The sequence below is a fragment of the Notolepis coatsorum genome (genome assembly GCF_963971535.1).
Source record: "Notolepis coatsorum genome assembly, chromosome: 3".
Classification (NCBI taxonomy): Eukaryota; Metazoa; Chordata; class Actinopteri; order Aulopiformes; family Paralepididae; genus Notolepis; species Notolepis coatsorum.
The window spans coordinates 45,210,886-45,238,137 of NC_140167.1; the positions used below are offsets into that span (position 1 = coordinate 45,210,886).

Consider the following 27,252-nt stretch of genomic DNA (forward strand, 5'->3'; position numbering starts at 1 on the left):
ACTCAGGATTCTCCGCACCGTATAGACAGGCTGACCGTCAATAATGCGGGGCGGAGGAACCGCAGGGAGTGGCGGGGACAAGGGCGATGAGAGGAATGGCTTCAACAGGGACACATGAAACGTCGGATGGACCCTCATAGAGGCCGGAAGGCGTAGCCTGTAAGCCATAGGATTCACCCGACGCACCACTTTAAAGGGCCCTATAAAGCGAGGAGCCAGCTTCCTGGACTCCACCCGGAGAGGGAGATCACGAGTGGAAAGCCAAACCCGCTGTCCCGGACGGAAAACCGGAGCCGGACGACGCTTGCGGTTAGCTTGCCGCTGAGCCTTAACCGAGGCCTTCTGCAGCGCCATCCGCACTCTGCTCCACGTCCTGCGACAGTGAGCCACATGTGCCTGGGCCGACGGCACCTCCACCTCCTGCTCCTGTTCGGGAAACAGAGGAGGTTGAAAACCATATTGACACTGAAAGGGAGACATACCAGTAGAGGAGGAGAGGAGGGTATTATGCGCATACTCAGCCCAGGCCAACCTCCTACTCCACGTCGCCGGACACCCAGCAACGTAGCACCTCAGAACGCCCTCCAGGTCCTGGTTGACACGCTCCGTCTGCCCGTTCGTCTGCGGATGGAACCCAGACGACAGGCTGACGGAGGCGCCCAGACCGGCGGCGAACGCCTTCCAGAACCTGGAGGCGAACTGAGGACCCCGGTCGGACACAATATCCACTGGAAGCCCATGAACCCGAAAGACGTGCTGCACCACAAGGTCAGCCGTCTCCCGAGCCGAGGGGAGCTTGGGGAGGGGAATGAAGTGGGCCGCCTTGGAGAACCGGTCCACCACCACCAGGATGGCAGTGAACCCATCCGATAAGGGAAGACCGGAAATAAAATCCAGGGATATGTGCGACCAGGGACGCTTGGGAATAGGAAGCGGTCGGATATGCCCTGCGGACAATGCCTCTCGAATGTAAGTGTTCATGGACACTGTCTCAGGGTGGGAGAGAGAGAACATCCGTCCCCGGGGCGGAGAAGCGCCGGGTAGAAGATCAATGGTGCAGTCGTAAGGTCCATGAGGCAGTAGTGCTTTAGCACGCGTTTTACTAAAAACGTCCGCCAGGTCACAATAGACCGCAGGAACACCTGCCAAATCGGGGTTGGGGGATAATAAAGAATCTGCAACGTCCACCGTCAACCTGGAGAGAGACAAAAGAGGGAGGGGGGGAGGGACGGATAAACTCACGCCAGCGTCAGCGCTGACGCCGCTTCCCATGGAGAGTTCACCCGTAGCCCAATTAATACGAGGATTATGCAGCACAAGCCAGGGGTGGCCTAAAACAATGTCGGAATGAGGAGACATAACAACAAAAAAATTCAAATATTCCCCCTCGCTACCCGCCACCCGAACCCACAGTTTCCCGGTGCGCTGGGTAATAAATCCACAACCAAGCGGTCGGCCGTCCAGCGAACGGACAGGGATGGGCACCTCTAGTGTCTCTAAAGGAACCCCCCATTCTAGAGCCACCCCCACATGAATCAAGTTGCCCGCAGCCCCCGAATCCACTAAAGCCTTGGCCGTTTTAGAAGAATCCCCCCACCTGACAGTGACATCAAAAAAAGTACGTGAGTCGTGAACGTTTATGACCGGAGAGACATGCCCACCTGCTAGCACCTTCCCCAGGCCTAGCGGGCTCCTGCGTTTCCCGAGCCACGACAGGCGGCGATGCGATGCCCCGTGCGGCCACAATGAAAACAGCGCTTCTCGTTGACCCGCCTCTGCTTCTCCGCTTCAGAGAGGTTCAACGCTCCCAGCTGCATGGGCTCGTCATCGCCCCGGTGCTCTCTCATTGGCTGGTATGCTGGCCGATCGACACTAGGAGAGGGACGGAAGAGTACCTGTGACGAAGCCTCCCTCTCGCGTCCCCTCTCCCGGTAACGATTATCCAACCGAATGGCCATGTTAATCAACAGATCCAGGCGTTCGGGTAGCTCCCGCATAGCCAGCTCGTCCTGCATGCGAGTGGAGAGACCATGCAAAAAATGGACACAGCAGGGAGCCTCATGCCAGTCCGCCTCTCGAGCCAAAATACGGAAATCAATGGCGTAGTCTGCTACGGCGCGAATGCCCTGCCGGCAGGACATAAATCGACTGCCGGCCTCGTAAATGGAAATCACCCTGGAGGTATCGAATACACGACGTAACTCCAGGGTGAAGGCATCCGCGTCGCGGCAGACCACAGACCCACTCTCCCACTCCGCTGTGGCCCAAGAGAGAGCACGATCCGTGAGGAGAGTTATAATATAGGCTACCCGAGCCACATCACTGGGGAAAGTACGCGGCTGCAGTTGAAAAATGAGAGAGCACTGGGCGATAAACTCACGGCAGCCGGTTGGAGCCCCTCCATAGCGCTCCGGCGCTGGCAGACGTGGCTCTCGGTAGTCCTCCCGATCCACCGGATACCCCCGCTCGCCTTCCCCGCCGATCGATGATGCTCCGGCTGCGGATATCCTCGTTGATGTCGTCCCAGCGGCCGCAGAGCGGGCCTGGTTCACCGCCGCCAACGCTGTCTCCGCCGTCTCCTGAGAAGCCAGGGAAACATCTCCCAGTCGACCCAGCTCGACACCGACTGCCATCTGCCGCTCCATGATGATCCTGAGCTGGTCCCGTAGGCTCACCATCTCGTCCCGTATCTCCTCGTTGGAAGTCATGATGGCTAGAGCTTCTGTTACGAACGGGTAAGTGACTTCCAAGTTGTCGAGAAGAAGAACGAGACGGAGAATGTTTTACTATTCCAAAACAGCTGTACTGTTTATTAACAGGGAAAAGCATACACTATAAACAGGGAGAAGACAATAGGTCTGTGCTAGTCCAGCTGTAGGTACGTCCGTAGGATTAGGTGAAGCTCTAGCAAAGAACAAGGAATAGAGCAAATGTTAAATAGGTCACATACTCAACATTCCACGCTGTCAATAAGTGACAGCAGTCTGACAGCCAATGACAGCACCCAGGTGTGACAGACAATTAGTGATGACAGCAATCAGTGGTGACATACAAGGTGAACCAAAACAACAGGAGTGACCCAGGTAGACAGTGGGATACAATCCTAAGGATGATAGTCTCCCGAACGTTACACAACCAGACAGAAGAGGAGAGAAGAACAAAAATAGAAAAGGAGGTCCACAGCGACTTCTATTTTCAAAACGGCACGGAGCATAAGCACCTGGCCGTGGGGACAGCGACCGTTCACGCAGCGGCTAATCCGGAAAGAAAGAACAGACCCCCGACTGGCAGAATCGACCGAAATACTTTTTTGTCCCTTATCCTGCTACTCTCGGGAGACGTGCAGCTAAACCCCGGACCCAGCCATGTCAGGACCCCCGTCAGGACGCGAACCCAGACGCGACGACTGGGTCTGGCACTACAGGATGCAACGATGGCTTTGGGTGCCTACTTTCCACCCGACGCCGGAGCAATCAACACACCCGACGCCGCCGCAGAGGAACACACGGGAGGACGAGACGGGAGAGAAGGTACCGGGGATAATCAACTCGACGGTGGCGCAGGTAGCCGGCAAGCTAACACAGCAAACTACCGGAGCCAGAGGACCCTACCCTTCCCCCAACGAAAGCCACCCGGTCAGCGAGACATCGCCACAGGGAGCCGGCGGGATGGAATCAACACAGCCCCCTGCCCCCTCCCCACGGAATTTCACCACCCGGGCATCGAGACGGAATCAACACAGACGCTAGCAGATGAACCAGGACATGACAAAGAATCACACCCACCCCCCCCCTCCCACACTCTGACCAAATAATAACAACACAGCCCTTCCGCCCACCCCCCCACCCCCGTCGCGGGACACCCACCCTGACCAAAGGTCCCCCCCCCCCCCCCCCCCCGGACATCACAGAGCCCCCCCCCCTCCCCACAGAAGAAGAACCCTACCTTTTTCTCAAGGATATAGGCAACACAGCAAATAAAAACGGACTTCATATTTTCCATCTTAATGTAAACAGCCTTAGACACAAACTGGCAGAAATAAGACAGCATTTCATTAGTGGTAAGGTAAACACTCTATGTTTTTCTGAAACTAAACTGGATTCATCAATAACAGACCCGGAAATAGAATTGGAGAACTATACAATAATCCGTAATGACAGGAATAGGCATGGAGTTGGTGTCTGTATGTACATTCATAAAGACACCAAATTCATTAACCGTACAGACCTAGATCATGAGGCTATTGAAACTGTTTTTGTAGAAATTCTATTTGAAAGGGCTAAATCTGTTCTAGTCGGCACAATTTACAGACCGCCAGACCAAAATGGCTTTTATGATGTGTTGGTTGTGTGCTTAGCTGGAGCTGAGGATGCAGAAAAGATTCTTATTGGGGATTGGAACACGGATATGCAACAAAAAGATGCACCCGTCTTCAAATCCTTCAATAGGTTTTGTGATCTGCACGGCCTCAGACAGCTAATCACCCAACCCACACGTGTATGTGAGTCAACTCAGACTACCATTGACCTCATCCTGACCTCGGACAAGTCCAAGATCTCCAATAAAGGGGTTATAGCATGCAGGTTAAGTGATCATTATATGATATTCTGTACCCGCAAAAAACTAAAACAAAATAATAATAATAATAATAATAATGGATTGGATTTATATAGCGCTCTTCGTGACACCCCAGTGACCCCAGAGCGCTTACAGAGTCCATTATTCGTTCATACACAGTCATACCGGTGATGGTAAGCTACAATTGCAGCCAGAGCTGCCCTGAGACAGACTCACGGAAGCGTGGCGAATAATCATCGCCTACGGCCCCTCCGACCACCACCAACATTCATTCACATGCATACACATTCATACGAGGCAAGTAGGTTAAGTGTCTTGCCCAAGGACACAACGGCAATGGGATGGACATGGGTTTGAGCGGGATTCGAACCCTTCGATCATTGGACGACCCGCTCTACCCCTGAGCCACGCCGCCCCACAAAAGGCTGGCTGTCACAAAACAGTCACATCTAGAGACCTCAAAACTTAGAGAGGCCTTTAACCTTGAACTGGAGAGCCTGGCCTGGTCAGATGAACTCAATGGTACACTGGTTGAAGAAACATGGCTTGGTTTCAAAACCAAATTCTCAACAATACTAAACAACATGGCCCCCCTAAGAACCACCAGGGTAAAAAAATCGCGCTGAGCCGTGGATGCACACTGAAATACTGACCGCTATGAAAACCAGAGACAAAAATGCTCTGAGTTTCGTAAAAGTCAGTCAAAGCTTACCAAAAGCAAGAGCAGTGAACTTCAAGCCCACGTGACTGAACTGAAACTGGAAAGAAACAGACTAAGAAATGACGTAAACACCATGATCAAAACAGCAAAAAATAAATCATCAATGACAAAACTGAGGAAAACAAAAACAAACCATGTGAACTTTGGAAATTACTCAATAATCAACTAGGCTGCAGTAAAAAACTTAAAACCAGATTCTCAAACATAAACATAAAGACGGACAACACGCTCATCACAGACAAGCTGGATGTAGCCAATTACTTAAACATCTTCTTCACAAACATAGCCACAACACTGGTAAACAAACTACCCTCCCACTCAGGGCATTATGGGGTAGAACACATAGTAGCATACTACAAGAACCTAGGGGTCCACAAAGATTACTTCAAACTGGAAATGGTAACAACAGATGAGGTACTCAAAAAACTGAGCGCCCTCCAACCGAACAAGGCCACTGGCCATGACAACATCCCCTCCAAATTCCTCAGAGACTCAGCAGCCGCCATCATCCCAGTCATCACACACATAATAAACCTCTCCATAAACAGGGACACGTCCCCAAGGACTTCAAAATTGCGAGAGTAACACCACTGCACAAAAAGGGCAGTAAATTAGACCCAGGCAACTACCGCCCTGTTTCTATCCTTACCTCCATCTCGAAAGTCATGGAAAATTTTTTATACGAACAGGTCGAAAAGTACCTCGCGAAAAAAAATCGAATCTACGAATTCCAATCTGGCTTCAGAACATCCCACTCCACTGACACATGCCTTCTCTATTTAAACGACCACATCAAACAAGAGGTGGACGCGGGCAAATACTGCGGCATGGTCATGCTGGACCTACAAAGGCCTTCGACACTGTCAATCACTCCATTCTGATTGACAAGCTAAAAGCAATTGGTTTTGATAGTCTATCAGTGAGCTGGATGCAATCCTACCTGGAGGGGAGAGAACAGATGGTGGAGGTAAACGGTACCCTACCCCCCCCCCCCCCCCCCTCACAGTGAGCTGTGGTGTTCCACAAGGAAGCATACTAGGACCGCTACTGTTTATAATTTATGCAAATGACATGTCGTCACCAAAGCACCTCAAAGGCGCTAAAAACAAAATTACAAACATCTCAAAACAAACTGGTCAGACTACTGCTTGACCTTACTCCTAGAACCCACCTCACCCCTGCCCACTTTGACAAACTATGATGGCTTAGAGTAGACGACAGAGTACAGCAACTTGCAATGGGCCTGGTCTACAAGATACACTACACGACCAAGGTACCCATTTACATGTCAAAATACTTCCCAAAGGTCAGTGAATACCACGATCACAACACCAGAGGGAGCTCCACAAATCATGTTAAACCCAGATTCGGCTCAAACAAGGGATTAAACACGTTTCGCAATTATGCCACATCAATGTGGAACGCCCTACCCAAAGCTGTAAAGGAATGTGAATCACTACCCACTTTCAAAACCACTCTCAAGGAACACCTACGGGAGACTGCAATTCGAAACTGGCCCCGGTAAATGTCCTAACCCAACCCCCTCCAATGTACAGTAATTTACATAGTATGGTTTCGTCAATATTCCAATGTACAGTTTTGCTTGTTTGTACAGTGCCCCCCCCCCCCCCCCATCCAATGTAAATGACCTAGTATGGTTGTCAATATCCCAATGTACAGTTTTGCTTATACAGTTGTACAGTGTTTCCCCCCCCAACCCCCCACCCAACCTCCTCCAATGTACAGTTTTTACATCAAATGTATATACTCCCTTTTCTGGACTCTTTTTGTATCACAAACAGTACTGTATTTGCAAAGCTGGTATGTCATAAATGTATAGATGTAGCAGTACTGTCTATCTGTATGTCATGTATGTAATATATGTCCTGATGAATTGAAAATGGGGGACCCTGATGTAAACAAGACAAAAGTCTTTCTCTGGTCTGCATCCCCTTAACAATTGTGTGTATTGAGCTGTACTGTATTGTACCCATTCTGCAATCTGTTAATAAAGTTTTCAATCAATCAATCAATCAATCAATCAATCAATCAATCAATCAGAGGGAGCTCCACAAATCATGTCAAACCCAGATTCGGCTCAAACAAGGGACTAAACACGTTTCGCAATTATGCCACATCAATGTGGAACGCCCTACACAAAGCTGTAAAGGAATGTGAATCACTACCCACTTTCAAAACCACTCTCAAAGAACAACTACGGGAGACTGCAATTCGAAACTGGCCCCTGTAAATGTCCTAACCCAACCCCCTCCAATGTACAGTAATTTACCTAGTATGGTTTTGTCAATATTCCAATGTACAGTTTTGCTTGTTTGTACAGTGTTCCCCCTCCCCAACCCCCTCCAATGTACAGTAAATTACCTAGTATGGTTGTCAATATTCCAATGTACAGTTTTGCTTGTACAGTTGTACAGTGTTTCCCCCCCAACCCCTCCTACCCAACCCCCCCCCCCCCCCAACCCAACCCAACCCCACCCAACCTCCTCCAATGTACAGTTTTTACGTCAAATGTATATACTCCCTTTTCTGGACTCTTTTTGTATCACAAACAGTACTGTATTTGCAAATCTGGTATGTCATAAATGTATAGATGTAGCAGTACTGTCTATCTGTATGTCATGTATGTCATATTATATGTCCTGATGAATTGAAAATGGGGGACCCTGATGTAAACAAGACGAAAGTCTTTCTCTGGTCTGCATCCCCTTAACAATTGTGTGTATTGAGCTGTACTGTATTGTACCCATTCTGCAATCTGTTAATAAAGTTTTCAATCAATCAATCAATCAATCAATCAATCAATCAATCAGAGGGAGCTCCACAAATCATGTCAAACCCAGATTCGGCTCAAACAAGGGACTAAACACGTTTCAGAATTATGCCACATCAATGTGGAACGCCCTACACAAAGCTGTAAAGGAATGTGAATCACTACCCACTTTCAAAACCACTCTCAAAGAACAACTACGGGAGACTGCAATTCGAAACTGGCCCCTGTAAATGTCCTAACCCAACCCCCTCCAATGTACAGTAATTTACCTAGTATGGTTTTGTCAATATTCCAATGTACAGTTTTGCTTGTTTGTACAGTGTTCCCCCTCCCCAACCCCCTCCAATGTACAGTAAATTACCTAGTATGGTTGTCAATATTCCAATGTACAGTTTTGCTTGTACAGTTGTACAGTGTTTCCCCCCCAACCCCTCCTACCAACCCCCCCCCCCCCCCCAACCCAACCCAACCCCACCCAACCTCCTCCAATGTACAGTTTTTACGTCAAATGTATATACTCCCTTTTCTGGACTCTTTTTGTATCACAAACAGTACTGTATTTGCAAATCTGGTATGTCATAAATGTATAGATGTAGCAGTACTGTCTATCTGTATGTCATGTATGTCATATTATATGTCCTGATGAATTGAAAATGGGGGACCCTGATGTAAACAAGACGAAAGTCTTTCTCTGGTCTGCATCCCCTTAACAATTGTGTGTATTGAGCTGTACTGTATTGTACCCATTCTGCAATCTGTTAATAAAGTTTTCAATCAATCAATCAATCAAACATGCTGAATTTGACCTCGGGTGGGCGTGGTTTTCAGAGCACTCTGCCTCTTCCATAAACGTCATACTGGCGGGAATTATGTTGCAGGAAGTGTCCACCCATCATCACCAGACCGGAGATTTTCGTACTCCAACTCATAACGCAAGAGATTGATTTATCCAAAGCAAAACAGCCTCCAATTCAACGCCGAAATGTCAACATCATCTGTGTCAAAGGTAATACAATGCTCTTTATTAGTGTGATAATATTGCATACTCGCTTCGCAAGCAATATAATGTAACGTAACACGAACTAAATGATGACAGAATGACTTCCAATGTATTTATCCTTCTTTGGTTTAACTTTTTATGTTACTTGAGTTGTCGACACGCGTTTAGACTAACGTCAATTATTTGGCCATATGATTTCAGGGCTGCTTTGTTTTCAAGCCACATGTTAAAAAGAAAAAGAAGATCTCCAGTGTAGGTGGGTGTTGGTCTCAGACATAAACACAATGCGATCTCCAGTTTTTCACTTTAGACGTTTTCTTTCATTTAGACTAACATGTTTCTTATTGTCCTGGTGGTCTCATGGTCCTGTCCTTGGCGATATTGTTCTTCTCAGAGGATTATTTCATCAATGACTGCGAGGATACGGGGAACAGCAAACTACGATTCAAACTCTGCCAAGGTCTATGGGACAAGATTATATCTGAAACACAGGTGAGAACCATCACGTGTAGGATAGGATCTCTCTTCCCATGCTTTTATTATTCGATTGACGTACTTTAGTGATGAGCTTCATCTCAAATTATTCCTTCCCTGCGTTCTGAATGATGGTGTGTGGCACTAAATACTGTTGGACGGGCTGGGGCTAGGGTGACCAGGTGTCCCCCTTTTGGTTGTACTGTCCCACCATTTGACCGAACGTCCCACATATTACTGCGGTCAAGTGAGCCGTCTTTTGCTTTTGCGTGGTCAAGTGAGCCGCTCTTGTTTTTCGAGTGCGCGATTAGTTCCAGGTCTACGGTAATGCATTAAAACAAGCCTGGGACGCTGTTGTAATGAACCGACGTGACTTTTGAACACAGTCTCACAAGTAGATCTTACAGAAATACTTAATATGACATTGAATGCGCATCGAATCAATAGGACGTTTAGTCTAATCAATAGGACGTTTCGTATGTGCAGTATTATTGAACATCGAATCAATAGGACGCGCAGTATATTCGATCACTAAACTAAAGCTACAGACAATTCCACAGAGGAACACTTCCGGTGAGGATTTCAAAGTAAAGGATGGCATGTGGTTCATTTCTATTATTTCATAAGTAGTTTATTACACTGCCATGTTTGTACTTAATACTTCTCAAGACTACTTGCACAAATAATATTAACTACTTTTACTGTGTACTTTGAGTAATTTGAGTTTCAAAGTCCTTTTTATAGAACAATGAGTATTTTCGACTAACTTTGATGTGGGATAAAAAAAGATTTTCCCATAAGCACTTTATGAAACTGCCATGGTTGTACTTAGTACCTCTTAGACTACTTGTACAAATTATATGAAATATTTTTACTGTGTACTTTTTGAGTAATTTGAGTTTCAAAGTCCTCAGAATCAGCATTTTCGACTAACTTTGATGTGGTATAAAAAAAGATTTTCCCATAAGCACTTTATGAAACTGCCATGGTTGTACTTAGTACCTCTTAGACTACTTGTACAAATTATATGAAATATTTTTACTGTGTACTTTTTGAGTAATTTCAGTTTTAAAGTCCTCAGAATCAGCATTTTCGACTAACTTTGATGTGGGATAAAAAAAGATTTTCCCATAAGCACTTTATGAAACTGCCATGGTTGTACTTAGTACCTCTTAGACTACTTGTACAAATTATATGAAATATTTTTACTGTGTACTTTTTGAGTAATTTCAGTTTTAAAGTCCTCAGAATCAGCATTTTCGACTAACTTTGATGTGGGATAAAAAAAGATTTTCCCATAAGCACTTTATGAAACTGCCATGGTTGTACTTAGTACCTCTTAGACTACTTGTACAAATTATATGAAATATTTTTTACTGTGTACTTTTTGAGTAATTTGAGTTTCAAAGTCCTCAGAATCAGCATTTTCGACTAACTTTGATGTGGTATAAAAAAAGATTTTCCCATAAGCACTTTATGAAACTGCCATGGTTGTACTTAGTACCTCTTAGACTACTTGTACAAATTATATGAAATATTTTTACTGTGTACTTTTTGAGTAATTTCAGTTTCAAAGTCCTCAGAATCAGCATTTTCGACTAACTTTGATGTTGGATAAAAACAATTCTTCCCATAAGCACTTTATGAAACTGCCATGGTTGTACTTAGTACCTCTTAGACTACCTGTACAAATTATATGAAATATTTTTACTGTGTACTTTTTGAGTAATTTCAGTTTTAAAGTCCTCAGAATCAGCATTTTCGACTAACTTTGATGTGGTATAAAAAAAGATTTTCCCATAAGCACTTTATGAAACTGCCATGGTTGTACTTAGTACCTCTTAGACTACTTGTACAAATTATATGAAATATTTTTACTGTGTACTTTTTGAGTAATTTGAGTTTCAAAGTCCCCAGAATCAGCATTTTCGACTAACTTTGATGTGGGATAAAAAAAGATTTTCCCATAAGCACTTTATGAAACTGCCATGGTTGTACTTAGTACCTCTTAGACTACTTGTACAAATTATATGAAATATTTTTACTGTGTACTTTTTGAGTAATTTGAGTTTCAAAGTCCTCAGAATCAGCATTTTCGACTAACTTTGATGTTGGATAAAAACAATTCTTCCCATAAGCACTTTATGAAACTGCCATGGTTGTACTTAGTACCTCTTAGACTACCTGTACAAATTATATGAAATATTTTTACTGTGTACTTTTTGAGTAATTTCAGTTTCAAAGTCCTCAGAATCAGCATTTTCGACTAACTTTGATGTTGGATAAAAACAATTCTTCCCATAAGCACTTTATGAAACTGCCATGGTTGTACTTAGTACCTCTTAGACTACCTGTACAAATTATATGAAATATTTTTACTGTGTACTTTTTGAGTAATTTCAGTTTTAAAGTCCTCAGAATCAGCATTTTCGACTAACTTTGATGTGGGATAAAAAAAGATTTTCCCATAAGCACTTTATGAAACTGCCATGGTTGTACTTAGTACCTCTTAGACTACTTGTACAAATTATATGAAATATTTTTAATGTGTACTTTTTGAGTAATTTGAGTTTCAAAGTCCTCAGAATCAGCATTTTCGACTAACTTTGATGTGGTATAAAAAAAGATTTTCCCATAAGCACTTTATGAAACTGCCATGGTTGTACTTAGTACCTCTTAGACTACTTGTACAAATTATATGAAATATTTTTACTGTGTACTTTTTGAGTAATTTCAGTTTTAAAGTCCTCAGAATCAGCATTTTCGACTAACTTTGATGTGGGATAAAAAAAGATTTTCCCATAAGCACTTTATGAAACTGCCATGGTTGTACTTAGTACCTCTTAGACTACTTGTACAAATTATATGAAATATTTTTACTGTGTACTTTGAGTAATTTGAGTTTCAAAGTCCTCAGAATCAGCATTTTCGACTAACTTTGATGTTGGATAAAAACAATTCTTCCCATAAGCACTTTATGAAACTGCCATGGTTGTACTTAGTACCTCTTAGACTACCTGTACAAATTATATGAAATATTTTTACTGTGTACTTTTTGAGTAATTTCAGTTTCAAAGTCAAAGCATGTCTGTTCTCTGGTGTCTGTGGCCCCTCTGGGTGTCAGCATGTCTGTTCTCTGGTGTGTGTGGCCCTTCTGGGTGTCTGTTCTCTGGTGTGTGTGGCCCTTCTGGGTGTCTGTTCTCTGGTGTGTGTGGCCCCTCTGGGTGTCTGTTCTCTGGTGTGTGTGGCCCCTCTGGGTGTCTGTTCTCTGGTGTGTGTGGCCCCTCTGGGTGTCTGTTCTCTGGTGTGTGTGGCCCCTCTGGGTGTCTGTTCTCTGGTGTGTGTGGCCCCTCTGGGTGTCAGCCAGCGTTTCCGTTAGCCGGTAATTACCGGTATTTGACTGGCAAAATCTGTTGAAGTCCGACATATTTAATCTCTCCGGTCATAATGTCCGGTGAAAATAATTCCCTCTAAACACAATTAGATTATTTGAATTGTATTAAAATAGGCTAAAATTATATAGCCTATGCGATGAACGAAACAATCTCACCAAGCAGCCGGTCTAATAATGACATCCTGCTGTCAGCGCGAGCTGGCTGCTGATATATTTACGTGAAGCATGGCTTGGCAGGGTGCAGTACTCCAATTCAGCCATTGGCAATTCAGCTGTTGGGTGGGGGCGCTGCTGACACCACTGCTCTGCTCTGCCTGCTCCAAGTGCTCCATGCTTCACGTAAATATATCAGCAGCCAGCTCGCGCTGACACAGCGGTGCCAAATTTCTCAGTTCTTCGCTTGATATAATTAATACAAATGTCCAATATAACGGAATTAGTTAGCTCATAAAAATGTGATTATAACAGACTGCTGTTTATTAAGGTCGGGCAGACTGCCCACCGACACCTCAAGTCGGCAGCAGCAGCACGAAGTCTCGAGGGACTTATTTTATTTGGAATATATTAATGACTGATACGCAAAAGTAGCCTAGTTTTAAGTTAAAATATTATAAATGCCTTGATGATGTCATTCTTTATATAGGTCTATCGATTGTTTTTAAGCTCAATAAACTCTGACCGGAATTTATCCCATTTGTCCGGTAGATTGAAATCTACCGGACACTCAGACCTGCAAAAAAAAATTCTAACGGAAACCCTGGTGTCAGCATGTCTGTTCTCTGGTGTGTGTGGCCCCTCTGGGTGTCAGAGTGTCTGTTCTGGGTTAATGGCCTGAAATTACTCAAAGTACACAGTAAAAATATTTCATATAATTTGTACAAGTAGTCTAAGAGGTACTAAGTACAACCATGGCAGTTTCATAAAGTGCTTATGGGAAAATCTTTTTTTATCCCACATGTCGAAAATGCTGATTCTGAGGACTTTAAAACTGAAATTACTCAAAGTACACAGTAAAAATATTTCATATAATTTGTACAGGTAGTCTAAGAGGTACTAAGTACAACCATGGCAGTTTCATAAAGTGCTTATGGGAAGAATTGTTTTTATCCAACATCAAAGTTAGTCGAAAATGCTGATTCTGAGGACTTTGAAACTCAAATTACTCAAAAAGTACACAGTAAAAATATTTCATATAATTTGTACAAGTAGTCTAAGAGGTACTAAGTACAACCATGGCAGTTTCATAAAGTGCTTATGGGAAAATCTTTTTTTATACCACATCAAAGTTAGTCGAAAATGCTGATTCTGAGGACTTTGAAACTCAAATTACTCAAAAAGTACACAGTAAAAATATTTCATATAATTTGTACAAGTAGTCTAAGAGGTACTAAGTACAACCATGGCAGTTTCATAAAGTGCTTATGGGAAAATCTTTTTTTATCCCACATCAAAGTTAGTCGAAAATGCTGATTCTGGGGACTTTGAAACTCAAATTACTCAAAAAGTACACAGTAAAAATATTTCATATAATTTGTACAAGTAGTCTAAGAGGTACTAAGTACAACCATGGCAGTTTCATAAAGTGCTTATGGGAAAATCTTTTTTTATCCCACATCAAAGTTAGTCGAAAATGCTGATTCTGAGGACTTTAAAACTGAAATTACTCAAAAAGTACACAGTAAAAATATTTCATATAATTTGTACAAGTAGTCTAAGAGGTACTAAGTACAACCATGGCAGTTTCATAAAGTGCTTATGGGAAAATCTTTTTTTATACCACATCAAAGTTAGTCGAAAATGCTGATTCTGAGGACTTTGAAACTGAAATTACTCAAAAAGTACACAGTAAAAATATTTCATATAATTTGTACAGGTAGTCTAAGAGGTACTAAGTACAACCATGGCAGTTTCATAAAGTGCTTATGGGAAGAATTGTTTTTATCCAACATCAAAGTTAGTCGAAAATGCTGATTCTGAGGACTTTGAAACTCAAATTACTCAAAAAGTACACAGTAAAAATATTTCATATAATTTGTACAAGTAGTCTAAGAGGTACTAAGTACAACCATGGCAGTTTCATAAAGTGCTTATGGGAAAATCTTTTTTTATCCCACATCAAAGTTAGTCGAAAATGCTGATTCTGAGGACTTTAAAACTGAAATTACTCAAAAAGTACACAGTAAAAATATTTCATATAATTTGTACAGGTAGTCTAAGAGGTACTAAGTACAACCATGGCAGTTTCATAAAGTGCTTATGGGAAGAATTGTTTTTATCCAACATCAAAGTTAGTCGAAAATGCTGATTCTGAGGACTTTGAAACTCAAATTACTCAAAAAGTACACAGTAAAAATATTTCATATAATTTGTACAAGTAGTCTAAGATGTACTAAGTACAACCATGGCAGTTTCATAAAGTGCTTATGGGAAAATCTTTTTTTATCCCACATCAAAGTTAGTCGAAAATGCTGATTCTGAGGACTTTAAAACTGAAATTACTCAAAAAGTACACAGTAAAAATATTTCATATAATTTGTACAGGTAGTCTAAGAGGTACTAAGTACAACCATGGCAGTTTCATAAAGTGCTTATGGGAAAATCTTTTTTTATACCACATCAAAGTTAGTCGAAAATGCTGATTCTGAGGACTTTGAAACTCAAATTACTCAAAAAGTACACAGTAAAAATATTTCATATAATTTGTACAAGTAGTCTAAGAGGTACTAAGTACAACCATGGCAGTTTCATAAAGTGCTTATGGGAAAATCTTTTTTTATCCCACATCAAAGTTAGTCGAAAATGCTGATTCTGGGGACTTTGAAACTCAAATTACTCAAAAAGTACACAGTAAAAATATTTCATATAATTTGTACAAGTAGTCTAAGAGGTACTAAGTACAACCATGGCAGTTTCATAAAGTGCTTATGGGAAAATCTTTTTTTATACCACATCAAAGTTAGTCGAAAATGCTGATTCTGAGGACTTTGAAACTCAAATTACTCAAAAAGTACACAGTAAAAATATTTCATATAATTTGTACAAGTAGTCTAAGAGGTACTAAGTACAACCATGGCAGTTTCATAAAGTGCTTATGGGAAAATCTTTTTTTATCCCACATCAAAGTTAGTCGAAAATGCTGATTCTGGGGACTTTGAAACTCAAATTACTCAAAAAGTACACAGTAAAAATATTTCATATAATTTGTACAGGTAGTCTAAGAGGTACTAAGTACAACCATGGCAGTTTCATAAAGTGCTTATGGGAAGAATTGTTTTTATCCAACATCAAAGTTAGTCGAAAATGCTGATTCTGAGGACTTTGAAACTCAAATTACTCAAAAAGTACACAGTAAAAATATTTCATATAATTTGTACAGGTAGTCTAAGAGGTACTAAGTACAACCATGGCAGTTTCATAAAGTGCTTATGGGAAAATCTTTTTTTATACCACATCAAAGTTAGTCGAAAATGCTGATTCTGAGGACTTTGAAACTCAAATTACTCAAAAAGTACACAGTAAAAATATTTCATATAATTTGTACATGTAGTCTAAGAGGTACTAAGTACAACCATGGCAGTTTCATAAAGTGCTTATGGGAAAATCTTTTTTTATCCCACATCAAAGTTAGTCGAAAATGCTGATTCTGAGGACTTTAAAACTGAAATTACTCAAAAAGTACACAGTAAAAATATTTCATATAATTTGTACAGGTAGTCTAAGAGGTACTAAGTACAACCATGGCAGTTTCATAAAGTGCTTATGGGAAGAATTGTTTTTATCCAACATCAAAGTTAGTCGAAAATGCTGATTCTGAGGACTTTGAAACTCAAATTACTCAAAAAGTACACAGTAAAAATATTTCATATAATTTGTACAAGTAGTCTAAGAGGTACTAAGTACAACCATGGCAGTTTCATAAAGTGCTTATGGGAAAATCTTTTTTTATCCCACATCAAAGTTAGTCGAAAATGCTGATTCTGGGGACTTTGAAACTCAAATTACTCAAAAAGTACACAGTAAAAATATTTCATATAATTTGTACAAGTAGTCTAAGAGGTACTAAGTACAACCATGGCAGTTTCATAAAGTGCTTATGGGAAAATCTTTTTTTATACCACATAAAAGTTAGTCGAAAATGCTGATTCTGAGGACTTTGAAACTCAAATTACTCAAAAAGTACACAGTAAAAATATTTCATATAATTTGTACAAGTAGTCTAAGAGGTACTAAGTACAACCATGGCAGTTTCATAAAGTGCTTATGGGAAAATCTTTTTTTATCCCACATCAAAGTTAGCCGAAAATGCTGATTCTGGGGACTTTGAAACTCAAATTACTCAAAAAGTACACAGTAAAAATATTTCATATAATTTGTACAGGTAGTCTAAGAGGTACTAAGTACAACCATGGCAGTTTCATAAAGTGCTTATGGGAAGAATTGTTTTTATCCAACATCAAAGTTAGTCGAAAATGCTGATTCTGAGGACTTTGAAACTCAAATTACTCAAAAAGTACACAGTAAAAATATTTCATATAATTTGTACAAGTAGTCTAAGAGGTACTAAGTACAACCATGGCAGTTTCATAAAGTGCTTATGGGAAAATCTTTTTTTATCCCACATCAAAGTTAGTCGAAAATGCTGATTCTGGGGACTTTGAAACTCAAATTACTCAAAAAGTACACAGTAAAAATATTTCATATAATTTGTACAAGTAGTCTAAGAGGTACTAAGTACAACCATGGCAGTTTCATAAAGTGCTTATGGGAAAATCTTTTTTTTATCCCACATCAAAGTTAGTCGAAAATGCTGATTCTGGGGACTTTGAAACTCAAATTACTCAAAAAGTACACAGTAAAAATATTTCATATAATTTGTACAAGTAGTCTAAGAGGTACTAAGTACAACCATGGCAGTTTCATAAAGTGCTTATGGGAAAATCTTTTTTTATCCCACATCAAAGTTAGTCGAAAATACTCATTGTTCTATAAAAAGGACTTTGAAACTCAAATTACTCAAAGTACACAGTAAAAGTAGTTAATATTATTTGTGCAAGTAGTCTTGAGAAGTATTAAGTACAAACATGGCAGTGTAATAAACTACTTATGAAATAATAGAAATGAACCACATGCCATCCTTTACTTTGAAATCCTCACCGGAAGTGTTCCTCTGTGGAATTGTCTGTAGCTTTAGTTTAGTGATCGAATATACTGCGCGTCCTATTGATTCGATGTTCAATAATACTGCACATACGAAACGTCCTATTGATTAGACTAAACGTCCTATTGATTCGATGCGCATTCAATGTCATATTAAGTATTTCTGTAAGATCTACTTGTGAGACTGTGTTCAAAAGTCACGTCGGTTCATTACAACAGCGTCCCAGGCTTGTTTTAATGCATTACCGTAAACCTGGAACTAATCGCGCACTCGAAAAACAAGAGCGGCTCACTTGACCACGCAAAAGCAAAAGACGGCTCACTTGACCGCAGTCACATACTGAGAGGATGTCCCTCTTTTTGAAGTAAAAAAAAAAACATTGGTCCGGTGAAGACCATGTTATTCTAATAAAAAAAATTACATTATCTATCTGTCCCACTTTGTCCCACCAAAATATTACTGTTGTCCTGCTTTTGGACTTTTTGCATCTGGTCACCCGAACTTGGACCTGAGCCCCCCCATTATTTTGTTAGACTAGCTGTTGCATGATAGGTTACGGATAGTGTTATTTATTGTTAGTTTTATGTGCTTCAGTTGTGTGTGTGTGTGTGTGTGGTAAGGTATGTATGCCTGGGGGTAAGATGATGTCTGTCTATTTTACATTTGTATCATTGTGTTTTTTTCCCCCACTGACCACATGGAAGGGATAATAAAGTTTACTTTGATAAAATGCACCCTATACATTTGACTGTCTTTGGTTTGAAATCAAATAAATCGATAAACAAATCGAAAAAAAAAAGATCTCAGTGAGTGTTAGTTAGCCCTATTACACATCTCCACACTCAAGCATACATGTCTCTCTATTTGTAGTGTACTATGGCTGATCTTATGCAGAGATAGTTTGGAATGCGATGATGGAAGGATTGGACTTGAAACATGTTTTATTTGTCGTCTCCTAAGGTTTTGCAGGACAGACTCAACAGGACGACCCTGGACAGCTTGCTTGAGTTCATCAAGAAGCGCTCCTCCACGTTCCAACGCAGTGCAGATGACTGGACGTCACGCATGAGAGCCAGCGAGATTCCTACAGCCGCTCTTGTGCTTGGTATGCTAGTGATGTTAAGCTAGTGACATGGCAACATTATTTCACACTTTCATTCATTTGAAATGGAAGGGGTGGTTTTCTGCTCATAGATTTATCACAGTAAAAGAAATATATACCATTGTCCATATTTTCTATTATTACTTTTCTATTACGACTTTTCTATTCCGACAATAAATTGTAGCCTTTGACCGCTTTGCACATTAAGCTATCCTATAACGAGCAGCCAGTTGACCAAATGACAGAGCGAAGTGCACAAAGCGCATGAAGCAAGGCGCATGAAGCAATTCAATTTAAATCAAAAACTGTATTAATACAGAGGGTACATTTTGATATACAATCGATAGACAATCTCTATAGGTTTGTGCACCAGTGATTTTATTTACTGTATAACAATTGTTGAGTTTTGAAATCTTATTGGATTTGAATAATGAAATGACTTGTCTCTAGAGACATAACGTTATAGGACCCGCTGGTCTCAATAGCGTGTCGATAAGCTCAGACCTTTTATTGATATTCGAGTTTTGAGAAACTTTGAGTTTCCATATAGAACCAGGTCTCGATCCCCATCCCTAGTTGTGATGCACTGTGTGCATTCCAATTACTTGTTTTAGCCTACACTATGATGTATGTACACTAGTATATTTAGTGGTTCATCTCTTCCTCTCATCATCTCCCTCATCTCTGCTCTAGGTGTAAATGTTCCCGACCATGACATGACCTTCCAGAGCCTCTGTGATCTGCTTCAGCAGGCTGTGACGCCTCACGTAGTCTCTCTGCAGGCCAAGGAGTGTGGAGGTAAGGGGCTGTGGTCACTCTGCAGGCCAAGGAGTGTGGAGGTAAGGGGCTGTGGTCTCTCTGCAGGCCAAAGAGTATGATGGAGGTAAGTGGCTGTGGTCTCTCTGCAGGCCAAATAGTATGGAGGTAAGGGGCTGTGGTCTGTCTGCAGGTCAAAGAGTGTGGAGGTAAGGGGCTGTGGACTCTCTGCAGGCCAAATAATGTGGAGGTAAGGGGCTGTGGTCTCTCTGCAGGCCAAAGAGTGTGGAGGTAAGGGGCTGTGGTCTCTCTGCAGGCCAAAGAGTATGGAGGTAAGGGGCTGTGGTAGGGCTGGGCGATATGGCCTCTAAATGATATCACAATATTTTTTGGCTATGTTTCTGTACATCCGTACCGTACATCATGATATTTTGACATTTCCTCTAAAGCCCTTAAAAATGCCTGATTTAACCCTTTGAAGCATACAGTCACGCCAACATGACGATTAAAATAGTCCCTGCAACATATGTCTGCATTAAACCATGAAGATGATTTAAAAAATAATTTAATTAAAAGTTTCTAAAAGAGTAGTCTACTGACACAGTAATACAGAAAAAAAATTATTAACATCTAAGACAATTTATATAAAAACTCTTGGGTGCCTAAGACCTTTGCACAGTACTGTTTTCTATCCACTTTAGCCAAAAATACACACACACTACTGGAGAAAATAATAATCATGTAACCGAGGAATGGTCCGCCTATACTTTTAATATAAAATCACGGGAGACTTGATAGCTTAGACTTATGATTTTTATTATCAGCAATGTTATAACATCCTACTGGTAAACGAAACACTGTAAACGTGTGTGTGCATCATCATATATTTACTTTTTAATTGCATGAAACATTATGAAGTATTCCCTTATGCCGCTTTTCCACGGTCTGCACGGTACCTACTCAGCTCGGTAGTACCCCCCATAGATTAGATAGATATAAAGACGGTACCCCCCCCGCCAGTGTAGCTGGGGCGCCGTGATGTCATCTTCAACGCGACACACAGAGGATTTCGACGCTAGCTAAGCTATCAAGCTACTGTATGAATCCAGTGCCTTATTAGCTCAATTACGCTAGCTGCAATGCTAACAGTTAGAACGCGAGGCTACTACCAGTTCATCCACCTCGGCGCCTCCATATTCCATTGACGTTTCTGAATAAAACATGTAGGGCTAACGTTTAAACTCGCGAAGCTCTCTCCACTTGTCTCACACTCTCGTATCCCCGGCTGTCTCCTCAAAACAAACCTGTGGCTTCGTCTCTGTGTGTGTGTGTGTGTGTGTGCGCATGCGTGCGTGCAAGTTGGGGCGAGTGTGCATTTTTTTTTCTTTGAGAGGGAGAGACGAGAGACGGAGAGAGTAAAGGCAAGCGCTGCGCCAAAGTAAGTCATCTCAACCGCGGCGGCTTATAAACTGATGTGAGGGATTGTGAGAAACATCACGATGTCCACGATACGTTTAAAAAGTGTATAGTTTATGAACTGTACCCGATATTTATTTAATATCGTCATATCGCCCACCCCTACCGCTGTGGTCTCTTTGCAGGCCAAAGAGTGTGGAGGTAAGGGGCTTGGGACACAGAAGGTACTACTTGCATGCATCTTAAAGGGGAGATGAAGCATAGCGATAAACACATAGTCTTAGCATCAAATTAGTATTTAGATAAACCACAGAAAAAAATCACGTTATAAAAATAAGGCGTTTCTAAGAAAACGATTTGTAATGTCCATTTATGTAGCATTTATGAACATGTGTGGCGCCATTTTGTTGCTGACGTCACGGTGTTGGTTTGGTGTATACACTGCTGGTTAGCTGCATAGTAAACATGGACTGTCGGGTCAGTCAAATGTTGCCTACCAAACAACGGGACCGCCGTGGTTCTTTTTGTATTGCTCCTGGCTGTTCAAACAAATTTTACCGTGTGAAAGAGAGAGGAAAGTTGGTTAATTTCCACAAACTACCAGTGAAAAAAACAGTGTTGTTGGCACGTTGGCTCAGGCTGGCTGCACTCAGGCGGCGCGATCAGCCTGTTGGACAGGGAATGAAGATCTCCAGCGAACACTTCATTGCCTCGGATTATGTTGTTGGGGGTGGGAGGTTTGTCCAGAAGACCACTAATCAGCTGAAGCCTGATGCGGTTCCCTCGGTCCTCGACAGACAGACCGGCGCAGGCAGTTCAGCGTCGGGAGCATTTAGCCTGCTGGCTACCTAGCTCCAGTTCAACCAGCCGAGCGTCGGGACCATTTAGCCTGCTGGCTACCTAGCGCCAGGTACCAGCGTTAGCTCCCGGAGCAATGGCTAGTTAGTTAGCACCAGCCGGGTACCAGCGTTATCTCCCGGAGCGATGGCTAGTTAGTTAGCACCAGCCGGGTACCGGCGTTAGCTCCCGGAGCGATGGCCAGTTAGTTAGCACCAGCCAGGTACCGGCTACGTAGCTACGGTTCAGCTAACTAGCCTAATGCAGCATTTAGCGTGCTGGCTACCTTGCTCCAGCAGCTTGTCGATGTGCTGGAGCCTCGGCAAGCTAACGTTAGCTTTCTCCAGCAGCTTGTCGATGTGCTGGAGCCTCGGCAAGCTAACGGTAGCTGGCTCCAGCAGCTTGTCGATGTGCTGGAGCCTCAGCAAGCTAACGGTAGCTGGCTCCAGCAGCTTGTCGATGTGCTGGAGCCAGCTACCGTTAGCTTGCCGAGGCTCCAGCACATCGACAATCTGCTGGAGAAAGCTAACGTTAGCTTGCTGAGGCTCCAACACATCGACAAGCTGCTGGAGCAAGGTAGCCAGCACGCTAAATGCTGCATTAGGCTAGTTAGCTGAACCGTAGCTAGGTAGCCGGTACCTGGCTGGTGCTAACTAACTGGCCATCGCTCCGGGAGCTAACGCCGGTACCCGGCTGGTGCTAACTAACTAGCCATCGCTCCGGGAGCTAACGCTGGTACCCGGCTGGTGCTAACTAACTAGCCATTGCTCCGGGAGCTAACGCTGGTACCTGGCGCTAGGTAGCCAGCAGGCTAAATGGTCCCGACGCTCGGCTGGTTGAACTGGAGCTAGGTAGCCAGCAGGCTAAATGCTCCCGACGCTGAACTGCCTGCGCCGGTCTGTCTGTCGAGGACCGAGGGAACCGCATCAGGCTTCAGCTGATTAGTGGTCTTCTGGACAAACCTCCCACCCCCAACAACATAATCCGAGTTAATGAAGTGTTCGCTGGAGATCTTCATTCCCTGTCCAACAGGCTGATCGCGCCGCCTGAGTGCAGCCAGCCTGAGCCAACGTGCCAACAACACTGTTTTTTTCACTGGTAGTTTGTGGAAATTAACCAACTTTCCTCTCTCTTTCACACAGTAAAATTAGTTTGAACAGCCAGGAGCAATACAAAAAGAACCACCGCGGTCCCGTTGTTTGGTAGGCAACATTTGACTGACCCGACAGTCTGTTTACTATCCAGCTAACCAGCAGTGTATACACCAAACAAACACCGTGACGTCAGCAACAAAATGGCGCAGCCCATGGCGAAAACAGGGAAATTATATTTGATTTTTCAGACAAATAAGCAGGATTTCACATTTTATTATAGGACCCCGTCTTACACAAGGTACACAACAAACAAACTAGGATCACATTGTTCACTGCTTCATCTCCCCTTTAACACATTGAGTGCCAGCAGGGGGTGCACTATGTATCGCTTGAATGCCAGCCTTTTTGGACAGATTTTCAGATATTTCATGATTTTCGCGGAGCTATTTCTATATTCTATATTATGGCTATGTGTCTAATACGCCCGTCGCTTATCAATGACTTGCTTGCAGTCAACATGTACCAAACGGATTGTTTTTTCATCTGTACATTTCCGTTTTATACCGTTTTGAAAAACTGAAGTTTTTGGAAATTACTAGAAAAAAAAGATTCCGTGATAATAGCTCTTTAGTCGAATACACAAAACACGTCATTTTTCGGCCTATTTATTAATAGTTTTCAAATAAACGCTAGATTATCGATAGTATATGTGTACTTATGCACGCTAGAGAAGCGGGCTGAAAAATCGATTTATCTATGACCTGGTCAGCGCTAACGTCATACACGCACATTCACACGTGACACGTTGCAACATCTGATTACCCCAATACTGGTAACATAGATTCCTTACCTCACATCAGATGTTCTGCAAAAAGATTATTCCAATTCCTGATCGCCATTCCAAATATCGATCGCGTTTATTGATCCAACGTTAGGTACTCGAAACGGATAATACACACTGCTCTGAGTGTCCACAATGAATCTAATAGTCTCGGGTTACATGCCTGAGAACTTAAATGTGGATTCCGGGTTTTTTCCCCCCCATGCATTTCAATTGAGTCCAATCCAATGGGTGCATTACCATCCGGGAGACGATAGGGGGCGGTATTTTCCCTGTTCCAGTTCATAGACAGTCCCAATGATAACGTGAGGCTAGATTGATGAAAAATGAATGGATATCGCTAATAAAAGCAATAACGATTAAATAACGATTTCTCGTCATTGGCACTCAACGCATGGCATGAAATAACGAGATTTCTCGTGGCTGGCACTCAAAGTGTTAAGGATGTTGGAAACAAGAGGTGATTCGTGTGTTGGAACGGTAAAACATTGGTTCATTTCTTAATTTGTCTTCATTATATCTGTATAAACAGTATAATTATCAATAGCTGCCTCACCGGCCAAATACAAGTAAATTGTGTCCGTTGCTGGTAAGTCTTTCAGTTTGGTTAGACACCTTGCTAACCTACATTTACATTAGAATTACATTTAGTTATTTAGCTGAGGAAAGTGAGTCTCTGAGTCGGTATCAACATGGTGACAGGCTGATGGAAGTGCATTTCTGAGTCAGGATTGATTTGATTTGATTTTATTAGGGATCCCCATTAGCTGGTGCGATAGCAACCAACTAGTCTTCCTGGGGTCCACACACAAAAAAACATACAAAAACTGCTCACTCACTATTGCAAAAACAAAATGATTAAAAGTCAGTACACACAATGCATAATCAAACTACTGTAACAATTAAGATAGCTAAAATTACATTAGTGTAAAACAAAAACAAAAAAATACTTTACAGTGTTAAAAACAATTTAAGATTATTTTTAAAAGTGAATCTACTGTAAATGCAGCAGAGGTTCCGAGGCAGGCCATTCCAAAGAGTTAATGCTCTAAAAATAAAAGATCTCCCCAAAGCGCTGGTTCTAGGACCTGGCAATTCAAGCTGCCCACTACTGGAACCTCTAGTGTAATGCTCGTGCACAGTATTACTAAAAACAATCTGATTATGTATAAAGGATCAACATGGTGACAGGCTGATGGAGGTGAGTTTCTGAGTCAGGATCAACATTGTGGCTGATGGAAGACATTTTGTTACCTGATTATATATTCTCCTGTTATTTTCCTTTTGTATCTTAATAGCATTAAAGCACATGATTCAGAAGGTTCTGGAGAGGCTGATGTCTGTGTCTGTGTATGAAGAGGATGAGGAGGATGAGGAGAGCAGCACCCAGCCACACCTGAAGAGAGTGCATTGCTCCCTCGGCACTCTGTGTGACTGGTACCAGGCCAAAACACAGGTAGAAGTCTCCTCTGGTCAGCGTTGCTGCAGCAGACACACACACACACAGTGCACAGCAGAAGCTCTGCTCCTTAACTCACTCAGCGCCGGGGATTAGCCATGGCCCTGTGGTCGCATTGCCACGCTTTAAAATACAGGACTGAGTCACCTTGTTTGTAGAGCTAATGAGCTATAACTATATTCTATATTATAGCTATGGATACAATACTAGTATGGCCCATCTATCGTCCAATATGTGAGAGAATGAATTTTTCCACCCATACATTCCCGTGTTATACTGTGGTGAATATAAGTATGGTTTTAGAGCGGTCTAGGGTAATTCATGAAATCCTGAGTTAAAGCCCTATACATCGATTCCACTATAGACGTTGCCATTTTTTGCCTGTATACGCTATTATCCCGAAATCAAATCTATATCATAGCTATTATGTTCCATCATGAATGCATGAAAGGGGGGGGGGGGGGGGGGGGTCGTTTCTGATTATTTGATGGTCAGTAACGGCATTCTCATTGAACACTAAAAATGCTTATCAGCCCGATCAGTGTAAAAGCATTGCAGGATCAAGCTAAAATTGACGTCGGATCATTCTTACCTGTGATCGGGAGTATTCTAAAAATAATATTTCAATTGTTTGATTGAACCACGCCATCTGGTATATCCAATGTCCATTTGGCCCACGGCATAATCCACCACAACATATGGATCGGGGTTATTTGACGCGCTTCGATGGAACCGGCAGAGCGGCTGCCCTCGCCCGACGAGGAAACATGAAACCAGAGACGTTTTGCTGTCCCACAGAAAGATACAAGGGTATAAAGGGTGCTCGATACCGCCGTCTAGCGTGATGTGACCGGTATTGCACTTTTACATGATCAGGCTGATTCCCCATGTTAACCCCAAGTCCATGTGCCTGTAATGAATAGAAATATTGAATAAAATAAATAACGATCAAATAACAAGTATACTCGTTGGCGTTCAACGATTGGCACCCAATAACGAGTATACTCGTTGTTGGCAGTGAATGAGTTAAAGAACAGTGTCGGAGGGCGAATACAGGGGAGACCAGGGGCGAACCAAACAGCAGGTCGCCCTTTTAAAAGCTTAGCTGCTGTGTGTGTGAGTGAGAGAGATATCTGACAATAGAAGAACGGATGTATAATATGAATTTCCATTTCAGAAATCCACCACAGGTACTCCAGGTAAGAAGCGGAGTTCTGCTGTCAGAGACGAGCAACAGCAGCCTCCTATTGTTGTTATCATCAAAGATCTAGAGGCCTTCAACCCAAGAGTTCTCCAAGACTTCATCATCATCTGCAGGTAACTAGGAACTAGGGTTGAGCAATTGGGTGGAGTGGAGCCCGCTGCCAATAGCTCAATGTTGATTATATATTTATTCGTATGCCTCTATACCCTATAAACCAGCCTGCTTTAGTGCAAAATTACCTAAGCTAATTAATTTCATCAAGCCAAGTGTTCCTTTATTAAATCCTCTTGGGGATTCAAGTCATAGCAGGAGGGGGAGCGGTGGGACAGGCAGGAAGATTTTTTATAATAATAATATTAATATTATTAATAATAATAGAGTAGAACATAATAATAATAGTTGTAGGTTAAATAACATTTACCACATG

General features: G+C 42.3%; 1 protein-coding gene across 1 annotated transcript in view; it reads left to right on the forward strand.

Moving 5' to 3' along the window:
* Window positions 1-8,971: 8,971 nt before the first annotated feature.
* The window catches only part of orc3 (origin recognition complex, subunit 3), a 63,004-nt gene continuing 44,723 nt past the window's right edge, over window positions 8,972-27,252 (forward strand). The window contains exons 1-7 of the mRNA XM_084309628.1: window positions 8,972-9,096; window positions 9,292-9,346; window positions 9,485-9,582; window positions 19,077-19,221; window positions 19,912-20,016; window positions 25,461-25,618; window positions 26,799-26,938. Of these exons, the coding sequence (XP_084165754.1) occupies window positions 9,073-9,096; window positions 9,292-9,346; window positions 9,485-9,582; window positions 19,077-19,221; window positions 19,912-20,016; window positions 25,461-25,618; window positions 26,799-26,938 (725 nt within the window). The 5' untranslated portion in view covers window positions 8,972-9,072. The remainder of the gene's footprint in view (window positions 9,097-9,291; window positions 9,347-9,484; window positions 9,583-19,076; window positions 19,222-19,911; window positions 20,017-25,460; window positions 25,619-26,798; window positions 26,939-27,252) is intronic.